The sequence below is a fragment of the Rhipicephalus microplus genome, chromosome 5 (assembly GCF_043290135.1).
Source record: "Rhipicephalus microplus isolate Deutch F79 chromosome 5, USDA_Rmic, whole genome shotgun sequence".
Taxonomy (NCBI): Eukaryota; Metazoa; Arthropoda; class Arachnida; order Ixodida; family Ixodidae; genus Rhipicephalus; species Rhipicephalus microplus.
Window position 1 is genome coordinate 45,465,420 of NC_134704.1, and position 19,803 is coordinate 45,485,222.

A 19,803-nucleotide genomic window follows, 5' to 3' on the forward strand; every position below is an offset into this window, starting at 1 on the left:
GTACCTGATGTTGTTCTTGACCACTTCACGGTTGGTTTAGGCGACCCGGCAGCTTGACAACTGAGAACCACACTGCCGCCTTGAACGACGTTCGTGTCGGCCGTTGTTTTCTTGAGAACCGGTGGAGCTGGGCAAAGCCACAGTATTGAGCATCGGTTACAAAACGTTGTATTGCTTTCATTGTGCGTGTCTTTATAGAGCATAACGTGCAACACTAGTTCGCGCAATCATTAGTTAGCTAACATGTTTAATGTCGCTGGAACGAGCGCTTCAGCAACATACCTGTCTTTGCTACTAGCAACTGCATTCCTAAAAGTGATTCTGCAATATTTTTTTGTTCTACTGCTGCCGACTTTAAACGTTCTTTTTCCTTAGTTCTATATAGTTGAAGTTAACTTTGTGAGATCTTGGGCACCTTCGGGCTTGCTGATAATGTGGCAAAGAGTGTCAGTTGCTCGATACATTATATAGGGTAACTGAAATTATTGAGCGTTCAGATCAGCTGAGGCCCGCGTGCTCAGATTTGGGTGCACGTTAAATCACCCCAGGTGGTCGAAATTTCCGGAACCCTCCCCTACGGCGTCTCTCATAATATTATGGTGGTTTTGGGACGTTAAACCCCACATATCAATCTATCAGCGTTCAAAGCACATTTCTTTATGTCGACGCGTATTCGTATTAGGTGAGTCGCATGCCTGGGTGCTGAATCTGCTGTTCACTAAGCAAACAACGAGAACTCACCTTCCACGTCTAGATAGGCTGAGTGGGTGTCGAAGCCGAATATATTCTTCACGATGCAGGTGTAGTTGCCGGCGCTTCTTTCGTCGATGGAGCTGATTATCGTCAGGGAGTAATCAGACTCCGTCTTGACTTTCACGTTTTCTGTCGTCTGTACCTCCTTGCCATCTTTTAGCCACGAAAAAGAGAAAGGTGGTGTGCCCCCGCTAACGAAGCACAGGATGCTCACTTTCTCGCCTTTGCTGGCTACTTTGGCGAAGGAGAAAGGCTTTATCGTTGGAGGAGCTGCAAAATGAAGCGTGGTCACACTGTTATACGACCGTGTTTCACATAGATTTTTCAAAATGTAACGCTGGTGATTTTGTTAGTAGCTGCATTTGAGCCCGTGAAGTGCGTGCATGGTGTCATAAAATGTAGTACTCACTTGAAGAGTCGGAGAAGCGTATTCCTACTTGCAAGAAAACGCAGAGCCCCAAAAGCATTGTTGTCAGTGGCTGAAGAAACGCTCTCACGTTTTTGTACATCTTGGCTTTCACGTTGCTTTCGTTCGAAAGATTAGGTAACGACGTCGCATGCCTATACGTGCGGGATGTTTTGACAGCCATGGTCATTGTGGTAATAGTGCTTGTAGTCGACGCTAGGAGACTTTCTGCGACCCTTGGTTCACGGACAAGCGGCGCCACATGTCGAAGAAAAGTGATATTACGCGCACATTGTAAAAAAAAAAAAAGCCTCGTATTTCAAAGTTGTATTTTTGCTTACTCAAATATGTGGGGCCTATGTTACGCGTTTATGCGTTTTATCGACGTAAATGTTGCGTTGTCAGAGTGCAACCTTTGTTTCGTTGGGAGACACATAGCTAGTTTATTCATTAAGGCGTTTCAGTGGCGTTTTTCAGGCCTTGCCAGCGTGCTGCATGCAGGGCCCTAATAGCAGAGGCTCTTTCTTTTTTTCGGAATAGCAAAGTGTGCTTTTCAGTGCTTCATGACGCCACTAGTGTATGCTAATAATTATTATAGTTTTCGCTAAAAACAACATCTGGAGTAGCATGAAGGGAGCGCCCCAAGCTCCGTCACCGGAAGCTTACTACTGAGGAGATTTACCGAACATCCACAGCTTCGACAAGCCAGCATAACAGGGCCGTATTGTCGTGTACAGTTAGAAGTGCGTAGGCAGTTGAAAAGAGCGGTTTGTCATGCTGTTTTGAATGGTGTTTGCCGCAAGCACAGTCGTCGTTTCATACCCCGGACGTGCAGGTACAGCGAGTGGCTGACGGATCCTATGGAGTTCCGGGCCGTGCATGTGTATTTCCCGGCATCCTCAGCTACGACATCCTCGATTAGCAGTGTGCCGTTTGGTGATGCCACCATCCGAGTTTCGGCAGCGGGAACCACCGCCCCTCCGGCTGTTGCTGCATTAGTAAATGTCATTCAGACAACAGAATCTTACACCGCGATTGTACTCGCGTTCCTAATTGTGTTTGTTGTGTGTGTGCTTATCGAAGTTTATTCAGTCATACCTGGTGTTCTCGACCAGTTTACAGTGGGCTTCGGTGAACCGGTAGCTTGGCAGTTCAGAGTAACGCTGCCTCCTTGAACAACGTTCGTGTCGGGCGTTGTTTTCTTCAGTACGGGTGGCGCTGCGCAAAGCAACAAGAGTGGGCGTGTATGGCCATTTCCGTTTTAACATGGACGATACATTCATCGCAAGAATCACTCGTCATTCGTCATTATCTCCCCTCTATAGTGTCGGTCAAAATTTCTTGAAGGGATACCTCGCCGAATCGCTTCCTATTTTTTTTTCTCTTTTCTCTGTTTATTCGCGACGTGAGGCAAGTTGCCATGTGCCTCCTTGTCAGCCAAAGCGGTAACCATCGTTTGAAGTTATCGTTTATTTTAGATGGTTGCTTGTTCACTTTCGCACAGTTCAAAATCAAAGGGCCGTGTATGACTTCGAACAGGCTTCCCAGCTGAGCAGCACAGGCCAATCTGACACGCTTTCTATTACTGCAGCACAGGAAGAGTGATGTAGAAATTCCTTCGGTGATAGATACTGCAAGGGTCGTTAAAGTAACAAGAGATGTGAACTAAGGGAAGCAAAAAGGTTTGCTGAATTCACACTTAATTTCAGAAACATTGTCATTGTGGCGCCGTGTCAAGATCGAATTGTACGTATAGTGAAAAAGTCCTGCATGCGTGGTACGTTTCTGGGCGCTTATACCTATACAATATGATGCGCACAGAAAAGGTAGAAGCTGTTGAGTAGAAACAATTAGTAAACGTACCTTCGACATCTAGGTAGGCCGAGTAGCTGTCGAAGCCGAATATGTTCTTGACGATGCAGGTGTAGTTGCCGGCACTTTTCTCGTCAACAGAGTTGATGAAAGCCACGGAGTACTCGGGCTCCGCTTTCACTTTCACGTTTTCCGTAGTCTGCAGTTCCCTGTCATCCTTCGACCAGGAAAATGAAAACGGTGGCGTTCCTTCACTGACCAAGCAGATAATGCTAACTTTCTCGCCCTTGCTGGCTACTTTGGGAAACGAGAAGGGCTTTATCTTCGGAGGTGCTGCAAAACAAAACAAAACGTTAGCGTACGCCCGGCCATCGCATTCTTCTGCAGGCTGAACATCGTATTTAGCCTAGCGTAGCAGGTATGATATGTCGTTTAGTTTCAATTCATTTCAATGCAATTTAATTTAATTTTTTTCTCAAAGATGAGGGCAGGCTTAAAGTGACGTTTGTCACACGAGGAGAACCCAAGCCTCCCTCATAAATGGAAATCAATGAGAATATTTGGGGGCCGGATTAATAAATACAGACTATGAAAGGTTTTTCGCAGTACAAGTGGAAGTGTCCATGAACGTGAATGCTTCACATAGTGACTCTAGCATCACTCCAATTAATATCAAGTCAACAGAAGGCACACGTTGTTTGTCAAACAAACGGAGAACTTACTTGAGCACTCGATGGTGGTCGTGCAGATGCAGAAAAGCACACACGATGCGAAAAGCGTAGTTCTCGACAGTAGGTGAAGTACGTTCATCTCGGTTGTCACTCCTTGCCCGTGAGCTTTCGAGGTGTTTTTTGGGAACTCAGTCTAAGCATCCTATGTGCGGTGGCCTGCTACGACAATCATGGTGTTAGTGAGTGGCTTTGGTGCGTACATTCGCTGCCAGGTGTCTTTTATTCGACCCCTGTCGCGTGGACAAGAGGCGCCACATGTCGTGGAAAACTGTTATTACTGGACGAAGGTAGAAAAACCCTCTACATTTGAAGTGACGTGTTTACGTGGTTTTACCAGCAGCAGCATCCCACTGTCATCGCGTGCTTTGTGCCGTGCATCATTAGGAGCACAGGCGTGTAGCGTCGGGTTTTGTCAACGAACTCAGTTCCCTGGCTCCATTCGAGTAGCTGAGCATGAACGAACTCGGAAAGCCTCCTCCATTGCATGCAGTGATAGTTGTGAGCACTAGGTGATGCACTTTCATGCAGCATTTGCTGTGTAAAAACACAGCGAATGTTGGAGAATCGGGGTTAAGCGTATCTAGTAGAGTGGTCCCATCTTCCTCTTTGTACGGTGCCTTGTATGCTATGCAGTGGATTATGTAACACAAGCAAGTCCCAGACATGCGAATCTTGGCGTCGCTTCATACCCCGTACGTGCAAGTACAGCGAGTGGCTGACAGATCCGATGCCGTTAGTAGCCCTGCAGGTGTACTTCCCGGCGTCGTCCTCAGCGACGTCTTCTATTGCCAGTGTGCCGTTAGGAGAAGCCAGCATTCGTGGATCTGTAGCTGGAATTGTGGTCTCCCCGGCAGCGCCTGCATTATGTTATCGTGGTAGTAGGCAAACGGGATTCGCAGAGGTTTATACATTCGTAACTTCGATTCGACTTTGGTTGTCGTAGCACAATCGTACACGTACCTGTCTGTTTAGACCAACTGATTGTGGGCTTCGGGGAGCCGGTCGCGTGGCAGCTGAGAGTGACGCTGCCGCCTTGAACGACGTTTGTATCTGGCGTCGTTTTCTTGAACACCGGTGATGCTGATGGAAAAAAGAATCAACATTTATAGTATGACTACTACGTTAAAATATGCGCTACAAATAACATTACTTTGCGGTGGCCGAGACAACTCTGCTAGACCTGTGCTGTGGACTCAACTGGCTTCGTTTGTTCAGTCAGGTGCCTGACTGATAGCTGTCGTGTAAACAAACCACGAGTTCATATAATTGCATAAGGAAAGCAATGATTGATGGCTTATAATGTGTCTATGTCCTTTAAATGGGGTTTGAAGCTGCAAAAGCTGGTAGGGCTATATATGATGCTCAACTTAGCACACATGTTGGGAATTTTAATGTTTATTTTAGACCGGCGTTCGTAATTGCTTTACTCTCTTCATTTCTTTTTCCCCTCGTCTAGATTGACCAAACACAGTCTTCTCTATCGGCTAACACGCCTTTTGTTTTCTCACTCATTTTTCCTCTCTCTCTCTTTCTCATTCTGGTTATATAGAATGCAAAAACTCGATATTCGGATATTTGCGCGCAGTGAAGTTCGCGTACTTCCGACCGTCGTATTTGAGATTTTTCAAAATTTATGGGTAACTTCGCTTTCGTTGAACACACGTGGCCACAGTGAAAGCATCTTACCTTCCACATCAAGGTACGCTGAGTAGCTGTCGAATCCGAAGATGTTCTTGACGATGCACGTGTAATTTCCGGCACTCCTTTCGTCGATGGAGTTTATAATCATGAGCGAATACTCGGTTTCCGCCTTGAGCTTCACGTTCTCGGTCGCCTGCACTTCTTTGCCTTCTCTGGACCATGAGAAGGAAAAAGGCGGTGTGCCCTCGCTGACCAAGCAGATGATGCTGATTCTCTCACCCTTACTCGCTACCTTGGGAAATGAGAATGGCCGTATTCGAGGTGGGGCTGAAAATGAATACCGAAAGCGTGTAATCTATCATTATGCTCGACGTGCTCTGGCTTTTTCACGTAGTCGGCGTGTTTTAGCTATATTTCACCGCTCAACATTGGTTAAGAACGGGCATATTGAGGCAAATAACGCTGCAACTTACTTGAACCGTCGGAATAGCGTACGAACGCGAGCAGGAGAACGCAGCACAATGGAAGCGTTGTCGACTGCGGTAGATACCTCTTCGTCTTGCTTTTCCCGAGGTGGGAATTCATGGTGTGCCTCTTGAAAAAAAGTGCGAAGACGATCTTATGTGCGGTACCTCGCTGTCACAGTCACAGTCTAACGTTTGGATTAGTGCTTGTAGTCTCTGCCAGGGGGCTTTCTGCGACGATTTATCCGTGGACAAGGGGCGCCACATATCGTAGAAAGCTGCTATTACTACCTATAGATGTACGAAAGCGTCGGTTTTCAAATCACGGTACTAGCTTGCTGTTGATTTAAAAAGTCAACATCAGGGGCCGATGTATTTTCTTGGGCGATATTGTTCGTGATCGCATTGGGTTTCCTGCCAGAGCGTCAGGCCTTCGGGGTTTCACAAACGACTCCCGCTTGTTTACGTTACGAGAGCACTGCGATTAATTTCTAAACTCGCCGCTCATTGCCGGTGTTCAAACGTTGCTAGTCGACGTCGCCTTCTTTCTGCACAAACTGCAAAGAGTGCATACGTTTCGCGACGTCTCGACTAGATTTGGAGCAGCTCTTGCAGCATTAAAGCAAATGCGGTGTAGTGCATGTAGCATGGAAGGTGAAATCCGTGCAATACTCATCTCACCGTTCACGGCAACCGTGAATCCGTGCGTGGCGATGGGTGCGATCCCGTTATCTGCTTCACAAACGTATTGACCGCCATCTATCATGGAAACTTCTTTAATGACGAAGGTACCATTATCGCTTGAATCTGACTTCATTGCTCCTGGAATAGAGAAAGAGAGATGACAGAAGTGTGATGCGAGAGCTAACAAACAAACAAACAAACAAACAAACAAACAAAGATATAGAACATTTTTCCGAAAAAGTGTAAACGTGAGTGAACGAAAGTTCTTGGGCTCGGTCTCACTTACTTCCTTGTTTTCTCCAGCTGATTCTTGGCACTGGGGAGCCGTACGCCAAGCATTCAAAAATGGCGCGCTCTCCGATGTTCACCCTCACGTCTGCCGGAGTTTTCTTCCACGACGGCGGAGCTGTTGGAGAAATAGTATTCAAAATAGAGACATGTTCTTCTTTCGCACACGTCTTACTTTGAGGTGCTTTTCGTACCTTGAACATCCAGCGCTGCCGTGTAGCTGTCGAAACCAGCCCGGTTCTTTGCTATGCAAGTGTAGTTTCCTGCGTTGGACACTTCAACTGGCTCTATGAGGATCACCGAAACGCCTCGTTTCGTCTCTACAAATATATTTTTTTCTGCGCTTACATCGTTTCCATTTTTGAGCCAGGTTATCGTCACTTGATCGCGGCCTGATGTTGTCATGCAGATGGCCGATATGCGAGAACCCGGCTTCACTGATCCGGGAAATGTGAATGCCTGCAGCTTCGGTGCTTCGGTTGTGGCTGAGGGAAAACAAGAAAGCAGGAGTCGAGATTTCGAACACCTGAATTTCATGCGACATAAAACGAGCGGACAAGCTGGCCAGCTATACACTCACCGGCGTGAAGGCTTGGCCATCGCATTACCAGTAGGGCCGCAATCATGAACATCGAAGCCATAGTCATCGGCACTTTCGGCTTATCCCTTGTGTGACGAGGTGTGCAGAACTTGCTGAATTCTCTCACGTGTGCATGATCACTTCTACAAATCAGTTATTGTCAAATCTTGATGATTTAAGAGCCGAGCATGTATCGGTGTCTACTCATTTTTCTGGCGTCCACAACCGCGCGAACAAGGCAGGAAGAATAAAATGGACACAGCTCGTGCGTGCCCTGGCGACGACGTTTGAACTTGGCGTGCAATAACGGACTGATCGCGACACACTGCGTGCGTATGCCAAACTACACTGCTTTCTTGCCGAGAACCGCGATTTTACAGATGCCCATTTTGTAAGCTGTTTGACAGAACCGCTTTGTAGAGCTTTTTAATTCGTGCACTTTGTTGGTGCTGGTCCAATGCCGTTATCCAGGTTGCTTTGAGAGTGTGCGGGTTCGGTTACGGAAAAGCCCGGGACGGGCTACGCCAGCGAGTTCGAAGTTGTACTGCGAAGTGGCTGCGTATGTGCCCACGAACGGCCATTTTCGTTTGAGGCGCCGTCTCACCGTTTACGGAGACTTTGACAGTGTGTCGTATGCTTGGTGGTACACCATTTTCAGCTTCGCAGCTGTACTCTCCAGTGTCACCCAGTGATACTCGTGTGATGATGACAGTGCCGTTGCGATGAATGGCGGTCCGGTCGCGTTCCACTTGCGTGATTGGAGGTTTATCTGTAATAGCAGAAAAAAAAACATAAAGGTCAGTTATGCGATCATCACTGAAAGCAGCGGTATGCATTCTTGTCACGGAATATAGGTGGCCCAGTAGTTATATATATGGTGCTGGGCTGTTGACCCGAAAGACGCCTGTTTGATCCCGGCCGCTGGGGTCGGCTTTCGATGTAGGAGCAAACCTAGAGGCCCACGTACTGCGCGATCTCAGCGCACGTCAAATAACCGCAGATGGTTCAGATTATCAGGAGCTGTTTCGTCTCTGATAGCCTGAGTCGATTTGGGACGCTAAACTCCGTAAACCAACCAACCTAAAATATAGGTGAGCTGGCAGAGCTCATAGATGTGCTGTTTACGAGTAGAACAATTTATTCTACCTTACTATGGCCGAGTTGAACTTCTCCTTCAAGTTTGGAGACATATTTCGTATCGGAAACAACGAGACAAAGGGAATCAACTGATTTCAACTTGAAACACATGGCATAGCTGTGGCTTGTTCTTGTCTATACGACGCGAACTTCGCGGAGGTGTCATAGAATCAACTTCAACTCGCGGGCCGACCGTTACCACTTATTTGGTCTCTTGATAAAGATAATGAGACATACGAATACGTACCGTGCTTGTGCGATGTCTTTCGGAAGGTTATCGTGGGACGTGGAAAGCCGGAGGCCAAGCACTCAATGACAAGTGTCCCGCCCAGAACAACTGACATGTCTCCGGAGACCTTTTTCCACGCTGGCGAAGCTGTCGAAAGCAAGCACACAATGTCACCGCAAGCAGCACAACGTAAACGTGGCTTTCGATAATCTCCTACCAATTTATATAACGGTTTATATTGAGAAGCTTGTTCTAGCTCCTCCTATGTACTCACACTCTACTTCCAGAATAGTTGTGTAGCTGTCAAAGCCGAACTTGTTCTTTGCTATGCAAGTGTAGTTGCCAACGTGCGAAGGCAAGACGGGCTCCAGAAGGAGCACGGAATAGTCTGGGTCTGCTTTCAGCCGTGTTCCTTGAACCCTGTGCAACGACTGACCATCCTTCAACCACGAAAATGTCACGGGTTGGACTCCGGAAGTTATCAAGCACGTAACGAGGGCTTTGCCGCCGACCGGAATGTTCTTGGAGTAGCCGAACGGCCGTATTTCGGGAACCTCTGAAAAAAATTGCGCATGATAACTGCGACGTGAAGTTGCCCCCCAAAAAAATCGTCTCTCATAGAGAAGAAAACAGCTTCTGCGTAAGAACTCACCTTTGTTTTGCGAAGTCGTGGGGAGGGGGAGAAAAACGAGAATGGCAGCGATGAGATGTGCGCGATTTTTTACGATATCTGAAAGGAGGCACGCTAGAGAGGTATGCTCCGCGCGTTTTGCGCTGCTCATCAGGACAAACGACATGTTGGCTATGTGGCTTAACGCATAGTGGGCAACGCCACGGCATACACGAGCGCACAGATGGCACTGTACGGTACGGACATAGGGCGCCGCATGTCGGGTAAAGCTGATATTAGTTTGCTGGGAGTCTCTCTTTACAGAAGAGCACAGCCACTGCCGGTCGACGAGCAGGAGCCATTTTCTTTCCTCTGAACTCACGTTAGTGCACTTCAACACTTTCGTATTATATTCGCAGTAGAAACCGCACCCGTTACTTTGATGACGACAGTCTTCCTCAATGTTGGCGCGATGCCGTTATCAGCCTCGCAGACGTACTGTCCGGCATCGTGCGTTTCCAAATTAGAGATCACCAGGGTCCCGTTCTTGTCGGTTTCACGGGGCTGGGGTGCTTTCGTGTTCGAAGGGCTAACGTCTGCACAAAATGATAAAAAAATTGTAAATAATACGCGTGCCATCGTAAAAAGAGAAAAAAAAAGGTATGGTGTGGCTTTTGAGACAACCTTGAAGCTTGAACCATCGAATGGTTGGCGTAGGTGAGCCTGATGCTGTACACGGGATGACAAGCATAGTGCCCAGTTTTCCTCCCATGTCCTGAGGCTCACGTAACCAGCTTGGAGGTGCTGTAAGAAAGTGTAAGTTACTTGAGATAAGAGCTTCTGGAGCTTGTGTTCGGGTGTTAACTTGCTCGTGACACATCTTATTTGGAACGTTTGAGGTTCTCTGTGCTTCTGCGCTGCATTCTATTGGAAGTACATTATAACATACTTGAACCCCCCTTGGCAGTCTAATGGTTATGGTACCCGATTGATAATTTGAAAGGTCGCGGCTTGAATCCAGCCGTTGCGGCTGCATTTCGATTGACCAAAGTTCTTGTGAGCCTTGCACTACGACGCGGCGTCCCTTCTAACCAAGGTTGGGGACGTAAAACACCAACAATTATTGCTATTATGAACATATGCGACGAAAGCTGCGCTATATCAATAGTAGGCTGTTTTAGGAAGGCGGATTTCAAGTAAACTGATTATTTCAAGCAACGTGGCGAGTACTTGCCATATTTTACTACCTGCATCACTGGCATTTCGCGCAATGCCGACATCTGTATCATTTTTACCTCGCTTTCGTCATACTAATTAAAAATATTGACTCAGTAGGTAATATTGACGCTTAGCTTTTTTGGAAGTAATCTACATGAACCGCGGAATCAGCGTGGCTTTTCGGTTTAGTTGGTAATATGCATGAAATTGTGACATAGCGCTAACACACGGAGGAGGAAGAGACGACAAGACAAGCACTAACCTGCGCTTGTTCTGTTGTCTCTTCACTGTCCGTCTGTGTTAGCGTTGCGTCACAATTCGACACCGAATCAGCAGTGAAGAAATACTATATATAGTAAACATTGACATATATTATACATAGTGAAAATTGTTGCGGATAATGCAATTAGCTTGGACACGGAAATCAGCACCGCTTACCTTCAACGTCAAGAAACGCCATGAAGCTGTCGAAGCCCGCGCGGTTCTTCGCGATGCAGGTGTAGTTTCCGGCGCTCTGTCCATCCACCGGGTTGATGCTGAGCACGGAGAAGTCGCTGTGCGACACGATGTGCACGTTTTTTGACTGCGATGCGTCCACGCCGTTGCGAAGCCAGGTGAAGGTGACCGGCATGTCGCCTTCCGCCAGAAAACACGTCGTTCGTACGTTGTTTCCGGGCTTCGCTGTTCCGGCGAACGAGAAAGCGATGATCTTGGGAGTAACTGCATGTATTTTGTTCTGCTCGTCAAGGCTTTCCAATCGTATCAGTGATGCTGGAGTGCGGCTTCAAAATGACTTACCCCTTACGTTACTCGCTGCGATGCACGGAATGCAAGCGAGTAGAAGGTGCATCGCTGCCGTTGCCTTTAGGCAAACCATCGCCGCTCGAGGCTTTCTGTTTTGTGGGCATCCTGCCGACACCCGAGCGCTTCTTATGCACTCGTGTGGCATTTCGGCTCGTCCAGGCTACTGGTAAATGATCGCAAAATGGCGTTTCACAAGTCTCGGCTTGATCGCGTGTAGTCTCGCTTTACAGACACGCTGCGCCACATGTCGTCGACTGCAGGGAACATTGTAGAAGACCAGGAGTCTTTGCGCGTGAATACGAATTTTCTTTCGGCCTGTTCTGCATGTCGACGTGGTTTTCTTGATTGTCTGAGTGTTCTTTGCGGATTTAGCGGCATAGTTTCATCTTGTGTCTTTTCATGCAGGTAAAGGCAGTGTTTTGTATTGCGGCAAACGCAGCATGTTTCGCGTAGAAAATACGACGAGAACACGCATATGTTGGGAGCGCCGTTAAAGCATTGCTAGAAGTCGCCTCTCCTTTAGATGTACCTGTGACACATTGAGAACATTTTAACGCATGACGGAGTGGCCCATAGGAGTGACATAGGTAAAGAAGGACTCTGTTATATACATAGACGAGCGCAGGGTTGTTCACTGTCTCGTTGATTTAGTTCGAAAGAAAATAAGCTTGTCACTGAATGAAACAATGAAACTGAAGCGACGACGGGCTTCTCCTAAAGGCTCACTTTCGATCCCAGGCTTCAGGGAGTAACTAGGACGTAAACAGTTCATGGATTATAATACCGGGGGCCCTCGGCCGCCATTTTAGTAAAGACACGGCATTAACACAATAGTACATACAAATGAAATGACAGAACACATCCGACTGAGTATATGTGTAAGACAGGCTTGGCGTCATCTTTAGAACATTAGACAGGGCAGTCGCCCCTCTGTGCGCACACCTGTGCTTCTATATGTGTACTCAATCATTGTCGATGTTTGCCGGTTTCTGCTCTCACCGTTTATCTTTAGGGTAATCGTTTTCCTTAGCACAGGAGCCACCCCATTGTCGGCAGTGCATGTGTACTGTCCACTGTCAGCTTTGTCCAGTTCGTGGAGGACGAGTGTTCCGTTTTCATGCACTGTAGTTCTTGATGCAATCGCATCGCTGACACTCTGCTGGAAGCCGTCACCTGCACGACGTTTCGGAGTAAACCCTTTAAGCGGCCTATTCGTACGTTGAAGACAGAATTGATGGAACATGCGCAGCTTACCTCGTGCGATGTGCCAGCTCATTTTCGGGGCAGGGGAGCCCGAGCCGAGGCAGTCGATGCGCACCGTACTTCCGACCACTCCGGACTTGTCCATTGGCTCTCGCTTCCATTCGGGTGGCGCTGCAAACAACGTTGCGTCAAAGCGTGTCGCACACATTTCCTTGTTAACCGTAGCTGTGGCAGTGTCAAGCTTCACGCACCACCAACACAACTACACTACGCTAAACAACTCAAGTGTCACCATATGTATGCGTGCTTTCATGAGCCCATGCACGTTCAGGATTTCGCTAAACTCAGTCAGTGTGGTGACGTCATCATCTCACTCACCTCGAAATTATCTTACTAGTGTGTAACTCGGCAACTCTTTTTTGGGAATAGAAAACTGGCAGTACCAAGCAGTGTCACGTTGCTTATTTAGGAAGTTGCACCAGTAGAATCGAAATAAACTGTCTACATGTTGTGACGTATCTCGTATACCGCGGAATGTGATCTACAATACAGAGTGCAATGGCCTCGCGTTTTACCTTCGACCTCCAGAAGCGAAGTGAAGCTGTCGAAGCCCGCCTTGTTTTTCACGATGCACGTGAAGTTTCCCGCACTTGATGCACTCACGGGTGAAATGGTCAGCAACGATACCTCCGAGTGGGTATCGATTTTGACGTTTGGAAGTGAAGATGCGTCGTGTCCGTTTCTTAGCCAAGAGAACGTCATTGGACGATCGCCAGCTTCTACAACGCAAGTAGTTCTTACGGCTTCGCCAGGCTTTGCCGTCTTGCGGAAGTGAAAAGGCTGTATCTTCGGCGCCACTAAAGATAATTTGTGGAGCTCAGTCGCTTAGTTCGAGGTCTCGTAAACATTGGGATAGTTCACGGCTTACCTTTTTCGGCGAATATTGTGGTTGCGCATGTACTAAGTATCGTAAACCGCAGAAGGAAGATGGTGGTCATAGTTGGAACTCACTGGGTACCAAGTGGCACACTAGAACACATCGCATACAGTGGAGTGAACCGGTTTCACTAGCGGCAGCGCTTCAGCGTGCATTTAACGCCATATTGTGCGTCAACTGAGATCACAGCTAGCGCTGCAGTCGTGCAAAAGCTTGTGTCTTGTGGACAGGGTGCGCCACTCCGTGTTGATTTTGCGAACCGCCAGCTTTGGTAACACCGACAGATATTGTAGCTGAATTTGAATCTACTCGATTTCCCTCAAGTTTTGCCAAACGTGGAACCTTTGGCGCTTGAATTATTAAACATTAATCCCTCTTTCAGACGTGCTATCACCTGGTGGATGTGTCAGGACTTGGCCTCAGCAATTTTGTAATTACTGCGACTGGTTTCTAGTGTTCTTTCTTTCGCACTAAAGTCGGGCTCTTATGAAAAGACTGGTGTTTTGTGGCGCACACTGGTATGTTTTGTTAGATATGATGGTGTGCACCAATGTAACATCGGCTTGTAAAATTAAGGGCTTCGGGGTTTCCTGTACAATTTTTGTTGTGTTCGCCATTCTCTCAACATTTATTGAAGGTTGTCCGGTACTATGTCACTGTTGCATTTAAATATCCTTCTTTCGCGATTCTTCAGGAGTGCTAGTATAACCCTCAACTTGAGTTATCACCAGATTGGTGGTACCATAAGCAAGAAATTGGGATGATAACAAAGAAAAGCAAGGGGAAATCAATCGCTAGCGATCCCTAGTTCGGCATATGAGTAAGGTTTCTATAGTTTTTGAGATCTTTATCAGGTCTTTCCTTCATGAAACTGTAGATTTCTTCTACCTCTGGGTTTTTTAGTATCAAGAACGCAAAATGCATGAATCTCGGAGTTGACTGACTTCGCGCGGCAAATTATTAAACCTTTGGAAAACTTAATGCCACGAATAAACTTGCGTAATCTCATTCACTGTGTCACTCCGTTGCAAAATATTAATAAAATGTCATGAGTTTCGGCGCTCTTCATTAATTATTTAAGCGTGGCCATGATGTTGTCATCATATTGTGGTTAATTTCGTGCATAAGTGGGCTCTTGGCATATATAATGACGGACAATAAGCTTGGCCCTAGTGTTGTACTTTAGTTGCTTTATATTTATCTTCATTCAAGAACAACAACAACGAAAAAGAAAACTATCTGCCAGCTAAATGCTGATATTGTTGTAAAGGAACTGTCACATTTTCACCGTTAAAGCGTCCGTAGTTCACACACTCAATGATGTTCTGTCGAGGTGGAAAGCATTGGCTGAGATATACAGAACTCGTCATTACGAAATATGAGCAAGCGTGCATTAAGTGTTGACACTAGTGCCTTTCATTCAGTATACTTTTTTTTTATTTAGCATTGAACATACTCATATCATATATCCCTAATAGCGCCACTAGCTCAATAGCGCCACTAACAGCCACTAGCGGATTTTTTTTTTCAGGGAAAGTGAGGGGGAGAGCGCTCAGCCATACTTTACATATATATATATATATATATATATATATATATATATATATATATATATATATATATATATATATATATATATATATATATATATATATATATCAGGGCGTGTGCTTGTATGCGTGTCTCACGTTTAAACGAATTAAAACTTTAGGAGCGGGAAGATAAGCCAGTGGCTTCGGCATATGCGGCAGTAAATGGCAGTCGTCTCACCTTCTACGTCCAGATACGCCGTGAAGCTGTCGAAGCCTGCTTTGTTTTTGACGATGCACGTGAAGTTGCCGGCACTCGTGGCGTCCACTGGACTCACGTTCAGCACCGAATAGTCCGAATGCGTGTCGACGTGCACGTTCTTCGTCGCAGAGGCGTCCACGCCGTTTCGAAGCCACGAGAAAGTCATCGGAGTGTCGCCGGCTTCCACCAGACAAGTGGTCCTCGCATTTTCGCCCGGTTTTATGGTCTTGCGGAACTGGAAGGCCAATATCTTTGGTGGGACTGAAATAGAGGAAAAAAAAAGTTATTTCTAGAAGGGAACGGCTCAGGCTAAATGAGGGGTGTCGTGCTCTCAGAAAAGATGCCAGAAAACGAATGCTGTCTCACCTTTCTGGGTGCTCGCCGATGTTCCGAGTGATGGAAAGACACCGACAAACAGCACAGCGACGATGTACGCTATTGCGACCACGGTGTTGTTCATTTCCTCGATAACTGCGAGATTCTGAGGAGAGACACTTAGGTATTGATGTTTCAGTCGGATCGTTCGGCTTGTCTCGGAATGGATACGCGTAAGCGTAAAACCGAGTAACAGTGTCACACAATGTTTGCCCCAACTTCTGCGACCACGGACACGGCGCGCCACACCGTGTCACACATCGGTTCTAAGCAGCTCCTCAATTTTCCTGTTGTGAAGCTGCGGGCTGGCGCGCGCAGCCGGCAGCTTGCTTTCTTGTATACATGAAGTGTAGAAGCAACCGCATCGCAGTAGCTCCATGGCCGTAACGGCCGTAGTTCAGTTAATAAGGCTGATAGGTTGTCTTCTGGGGGAAAGCATAATAATTCCATTGAGTGTTCAGACAAGGATGCTAGAAAAACTAGAACAAAAGGAGCAGGAGAAGCACTTTAGTCCTGTAAAAATCGTTGAAGCGCTAGTGCACGTTTTTTTCAGCGCTTTTTTCGACTAAAGATCGTGCACCAATTAAGACAGCTTGTGCTATAAGCAGTTGCTGTTATACACATTCAAAGATTATGCGTAGTTTACACGTAGTTTTGTTTGTGCCTCGCGTATGTGTTTTTTTTTCTTACCGCGCACTTTAACAGCGAACGTGTGGAAGATGTGCCGTCCTATTCCATTGTCGGCGCTGCACTTGAACTCTCCACTGTGCGACTCCGTAGCCGACTCCAGAGTAATGGTTCCGTCTTCTCCCACGACAGCTCGTGTCTCATTCCGTACGGCTGTCCACTCTTTCGATTTTTCTGCAAATTGATTGTTAAACAACAGAAAGCTCAATTCTACGCGAAGTCAGCAGTATTTCCCGATCAATCACCTTTTCTAAACATCCACGAAATCTTTGGTGTAGGCGAACCGTGCGCCTTGCAGGACAGCGAAAGTTTCTTGCCCTCTACGATGTCTGTGTTTTCAGGAACAATCTTCCATATTGGTGGAGCTGCAACAGCCAATTTTAATAATAATAATGAATTAATAAAAAAAACAAAGGTATATATAGCTGATGAGGAGGGCAGTTATTATTAATGTCACCGTACCTTCCACTTCCAGGTACGCTGAGTGGCTATCGAATCCAGCCTTGTTTTTTACGATGCAGGTGTAATTTCCGGCGTGAGAAGCCTCCACCGGCTCGATGATGAGCGCGGAGAAATCGCTCTCCTTTTTCTCACGTACGTTTTTGACATCCGCCATGGACACTCCGTCTTTGAGCCAGGAAAAAGTAAACGGCTGCGTGCCATCCGCGGCAGTGCACATGACCGAGGCTCTCCCGAACACTTTGAGCCTGTTCGGAAAGCTGAAAGGTTGAATCTTGGGTGCGCCTGCGAGAGTTATCCAGATGCGTCGTTGCATGTACACGAACGGTCGCGCTTCGGTTTAGGAGGTGCATGCATTGAAAGATGACTTACCGAGAAGGAGCACTTCCCGGGCCTGCATCGCAGCGAGTAGAAAAGCCAACTTCCAGGTTTCCAGAGAGCATCGCGACGGAACGCGATACAGCATGTTTTCGGCACTGAAGACACGCGATGCCACTCAGAGGCGAAAGAAATTGTGCCGAAATTTTTTAGTTGAGGAAACACGACACACTGATTTTGAAATGAAGCGTTCGGAAAGTGTGACGGTGGCCGAAGCAAGCGTCAAGCCGCTGCTGGTTCTATGATGCCAGCTATAACAAAACGTGGACTTGAGGCGCCACATACCGTCGACATAAGAAAGCGCGCTTAGATTTTGAGTAAGCCGTGCCGCGTTCATTATTGCTTTTTAGCTACCTATAAATACTGAGACTCATCTTTTTTTTTAGTATTTGCTTTCAGAATAGAGCTTAGAGTTCAATGAATGCCTGAAAATGTGCTCTGCAAGTGCTGGCACCTACGTTTTGTTATAATTAGTTAGCATGAATTCTCACCATAAATTGATACGAGGAAGTCGTGGCTTGTCTCTGGCTTCACACCATTGGCGGCCTTGCAACGATACCTTCCAGTTTCGTTTATGGTCACCCTGGGGATTTCCAAGCTTTCTCCTTCGGGTCCCAGCTTTGTCCAGGCCTGAATCGCCTCTGTGAAGTAAGACGTAAGATTTAGTCGTTGGCTCGTCCTAAAGCCTTTCTTTTTGTGCTTTGTTGGTGGTTAAGTGGAGAGTTTAATGTAGGTAAATTGTGTTTGAGCACATTTGGCTTTCGAAGAAATGGGAACATTGTTACAGTGTTCCATATCTGTTGCGTTCTAACTAAACAAAAAAAAACTGGTATACAGAAGAGGTACTAGTACATTTTTATAGCGTTGACGTCATTCTCACCTACGTATCTTTCCCATGTCACCTTGGGTGGCGGAGAACCTGTAGCTTGGCAGTGAAGCTTCACTTCACTTCCAAAAGCCATTTTCTGGTCTCCAGCAGTCTCAACCCATCTAGGAGGTGCTGGAAGAGGCGAATATTGCAGTTTTACTATTAACATTTCCTATATTGACACACATGAGGCGAGAACCATAGAATAAAGGCTTCTTGTTTCCCTTTACTGTGTTGAAAAAAAAAGATAAAACAAGCTGCTTGCACGTATTTGTAAGTTCTTGCCAGTTTCGTTTAATTTTCGAATTAGCATTGTCGCGCACACTTTCATTTAGGAAGGCAGATCCACGTTTTGGAAAAAAAAGGCAGGAACCTGCACTTGCCTTCGACATCCAGGAACGTCGTGTACGAGTCAAGACCAGCTCTGTTCTTGACGACGCAGGTGTAATTCCCTCCACTGTTCACTTCCACCGGTTCGAAGAAGAGCATCGAGTATCCCGACTCGTGCTTGAATCGAACGTTCTTCGTCTCTGCCAGCTCTTTACCGTCCTTCATCCAGATGAACTTCATCGGTGCCGTGCCGGACGTCACCATGCATGTTACGGAAGTCTTCTCGCCGGTACGCCACCGTTTCAGGAAGGAAAATGGGTTGACCTTTGGAGGCTCTGTGGAATGTCCGCATGCAGTCAGGATTGTTGTTCGTTTATTACATAAACACAGTTTCTCCAAGAGCCTAATACCAGGGGAGGTGGGGGATAGAGGAAGGACACTCGCGCATTTTTCACAAGAAGATTCGGTCGCTCTTCGTGAAGATGCTCCTGGAGCACCGCCCTCATCGCTCGTCGGCCCGCGAGACAGGCACATTCGTGCTTTCTGAAGACGACCGGCCTTAAGTGAACACTTTTTACTATTGTAGCGCAGCTCGCACGTACGCGCCAGTGCATTTATTGCTCACTTCATTTCCTCCTCTATTTCTCATCTTTCTATTCACCTTCCTCTAGCGTAGGTTAGCCAACCGGATATGTTTCTAGTTAACCTCCGTGCCTCCTGTTTTTCAGTTTCCTTCTATGAGAACGGAAACACAAAACACCATGTCACAAACATAGTGAACGACGCTTTGTAAGCAGGAGAACAAAAGCAAAAGATCGCTTGTGAGATCCTGTACTTTTGTTTGAACGCATAAACGTTCAAAGCAATGTACAGGATCTCACAAGCGCAGCGCTATAGACCTTGAATACAGATATGAAACTGGCTATTCGACGTGATGCATACAACACTTCTAGGAAGCTTGTTTCATTCAGATTGTGTTTGTTGAAAGAATGAATATTTGAGGTAATTGATTCTGGTCATTGTCTCTCGAAGTTTGAGGCTACGGAGGCGATGACTGTAAGGCGGTGCAAGCATGTGACTGGTATTTTTAAAATTTTTTTTACGAGATGAAAAATGCACGTTTCACTGTGGTCACATTCAATTGCGAATAGCCTAGAACTATATAAAACTGTTTGCGCGCTTACCGACAGAAGAAATTGCTGGGGCCAGCTGTAGCATCACAGCGAAAATGCACAACCGTACTGAATTCATCCTTTCACTTCAATCGGAAAATGGAAACATGCCTTCCGTATATGTAACATCGTTGACACAGCGGCCTACCTCCATTAAATGGTCGGCGTTATGGTGGCATTCGCCGCTTGGCGTTGGCTGTTTTCACGTCGCGTAAACGGACATGGAGCGCCACATGTCGTCAGATA

At 46.7% G+C, this 19,803-nt stretch overlaps 2 protein-coding genes and 1 long non-coding RNA gene across 6 annotated transcripts in view; 1 reads left to right on the top strand and 2 right to left on the bottom strand.

The window, feature by feature from the left end:
• LOC119174637 (cell adhesion molecule Dscam1) overlaps positions 1-5,965 on the bottom strand; it is a 42,050-nt gene extending 36,085 nt beyond the window's left edge. Inside the window, exons 1-4 of one of the 3 annotated variants that reach the window (XM_075895340.1) lie at positions 5,817-5,965; positions 5,389-5,670; positions 4,663-4,782; positions 4,392-4,559 (exon numbers count right to left, since the gene is read on the bottom strand). In XM_075895340.1, coding sequence (XP_075751455.1) covers positions 4,392-4,559; positions 4,663-4,782; positions 5,389-5,670; positions 5,817-5,928 — 682 coding nt within the window. In that variant the 5' untranslated portion in view covers positions 5,929-5,965. Of the gene's footprint in view, positions 1-4; positions 128-741; positions 1,024-1,162; positions 1,278-1,981; positions 2,150-2,257; positions 2,378-3,022; positions 3,305-3,693; positions 3,868-4,391; positions 4,560-4,662; positions 4,783-5,388; positions 5,671-5,816 lie in introns of those variants that run through there. The other 2 variants (XM_075895343.1, XM_075895342.1) reach the window with 2 other exon arrangements.
• Positions 1-19,803, top strand: part of LOC142817761 (uncharacterized) — a 190,104-nt gene that overhangs the window by 83,690 nt on the left and 86,611 nt on the right. The window lies entirely within an intron of this gene.
• LOC142817167 (hemicentin-1-like) lies at positions 6,770-18,625 on the bottom strand. Its single transcript, XM_075894230.1, has 16 exons — positions 18,439-18,625; positions 18,068-18,187; positions 17,679-17,828; positions 16,813-17,094; positions 16,354-16,524; positions 15,655-15,759; positions 15,268-15,549; positions 12,612-12,731; positions 12,357-12,530; positions 10,992-11,273; positions 9,767-9,931; positions 9,000-9,281; positions 8,744-8,872; positions 7,964-8,128; positions 6,974-7,264; positions 6,770-6,897 (listed from the first exon to the last, which is right to left on the bottom strand). Exons 1-16 carry the CDS (start codon positions 18,623-18,625, stop codon positions 6,770-6,772), a joined length of 3,033 nt encoding a protein of 1,010 aa, XP_075750345.1.

Bases quoted from the DNA above. Each gene is read 5' to 3' on its own strand.
- LOC142817167 (XM_075894230.1), bottom strand. From the start codon at position 18,625: ATGAAGTTCATCTGGATGAAGGACGGTAAAGAGCTGGCAGAGACGAAG. The intron at 16,525-16,812 runs GTACGGTGACAT...ATCAATTTGCAG, and splicing joins AGCGTACCTGGAAGTGGAAG to AAAAATCGAAAGAGTGGACA. The intron at 15,550-15,654 runs GTGAGACAGCAT...CCTCTATTTCAG, and splicing joins ATCGGCGAGCACCCAGAAAG to TCCCACCAAAGATATTGGCC.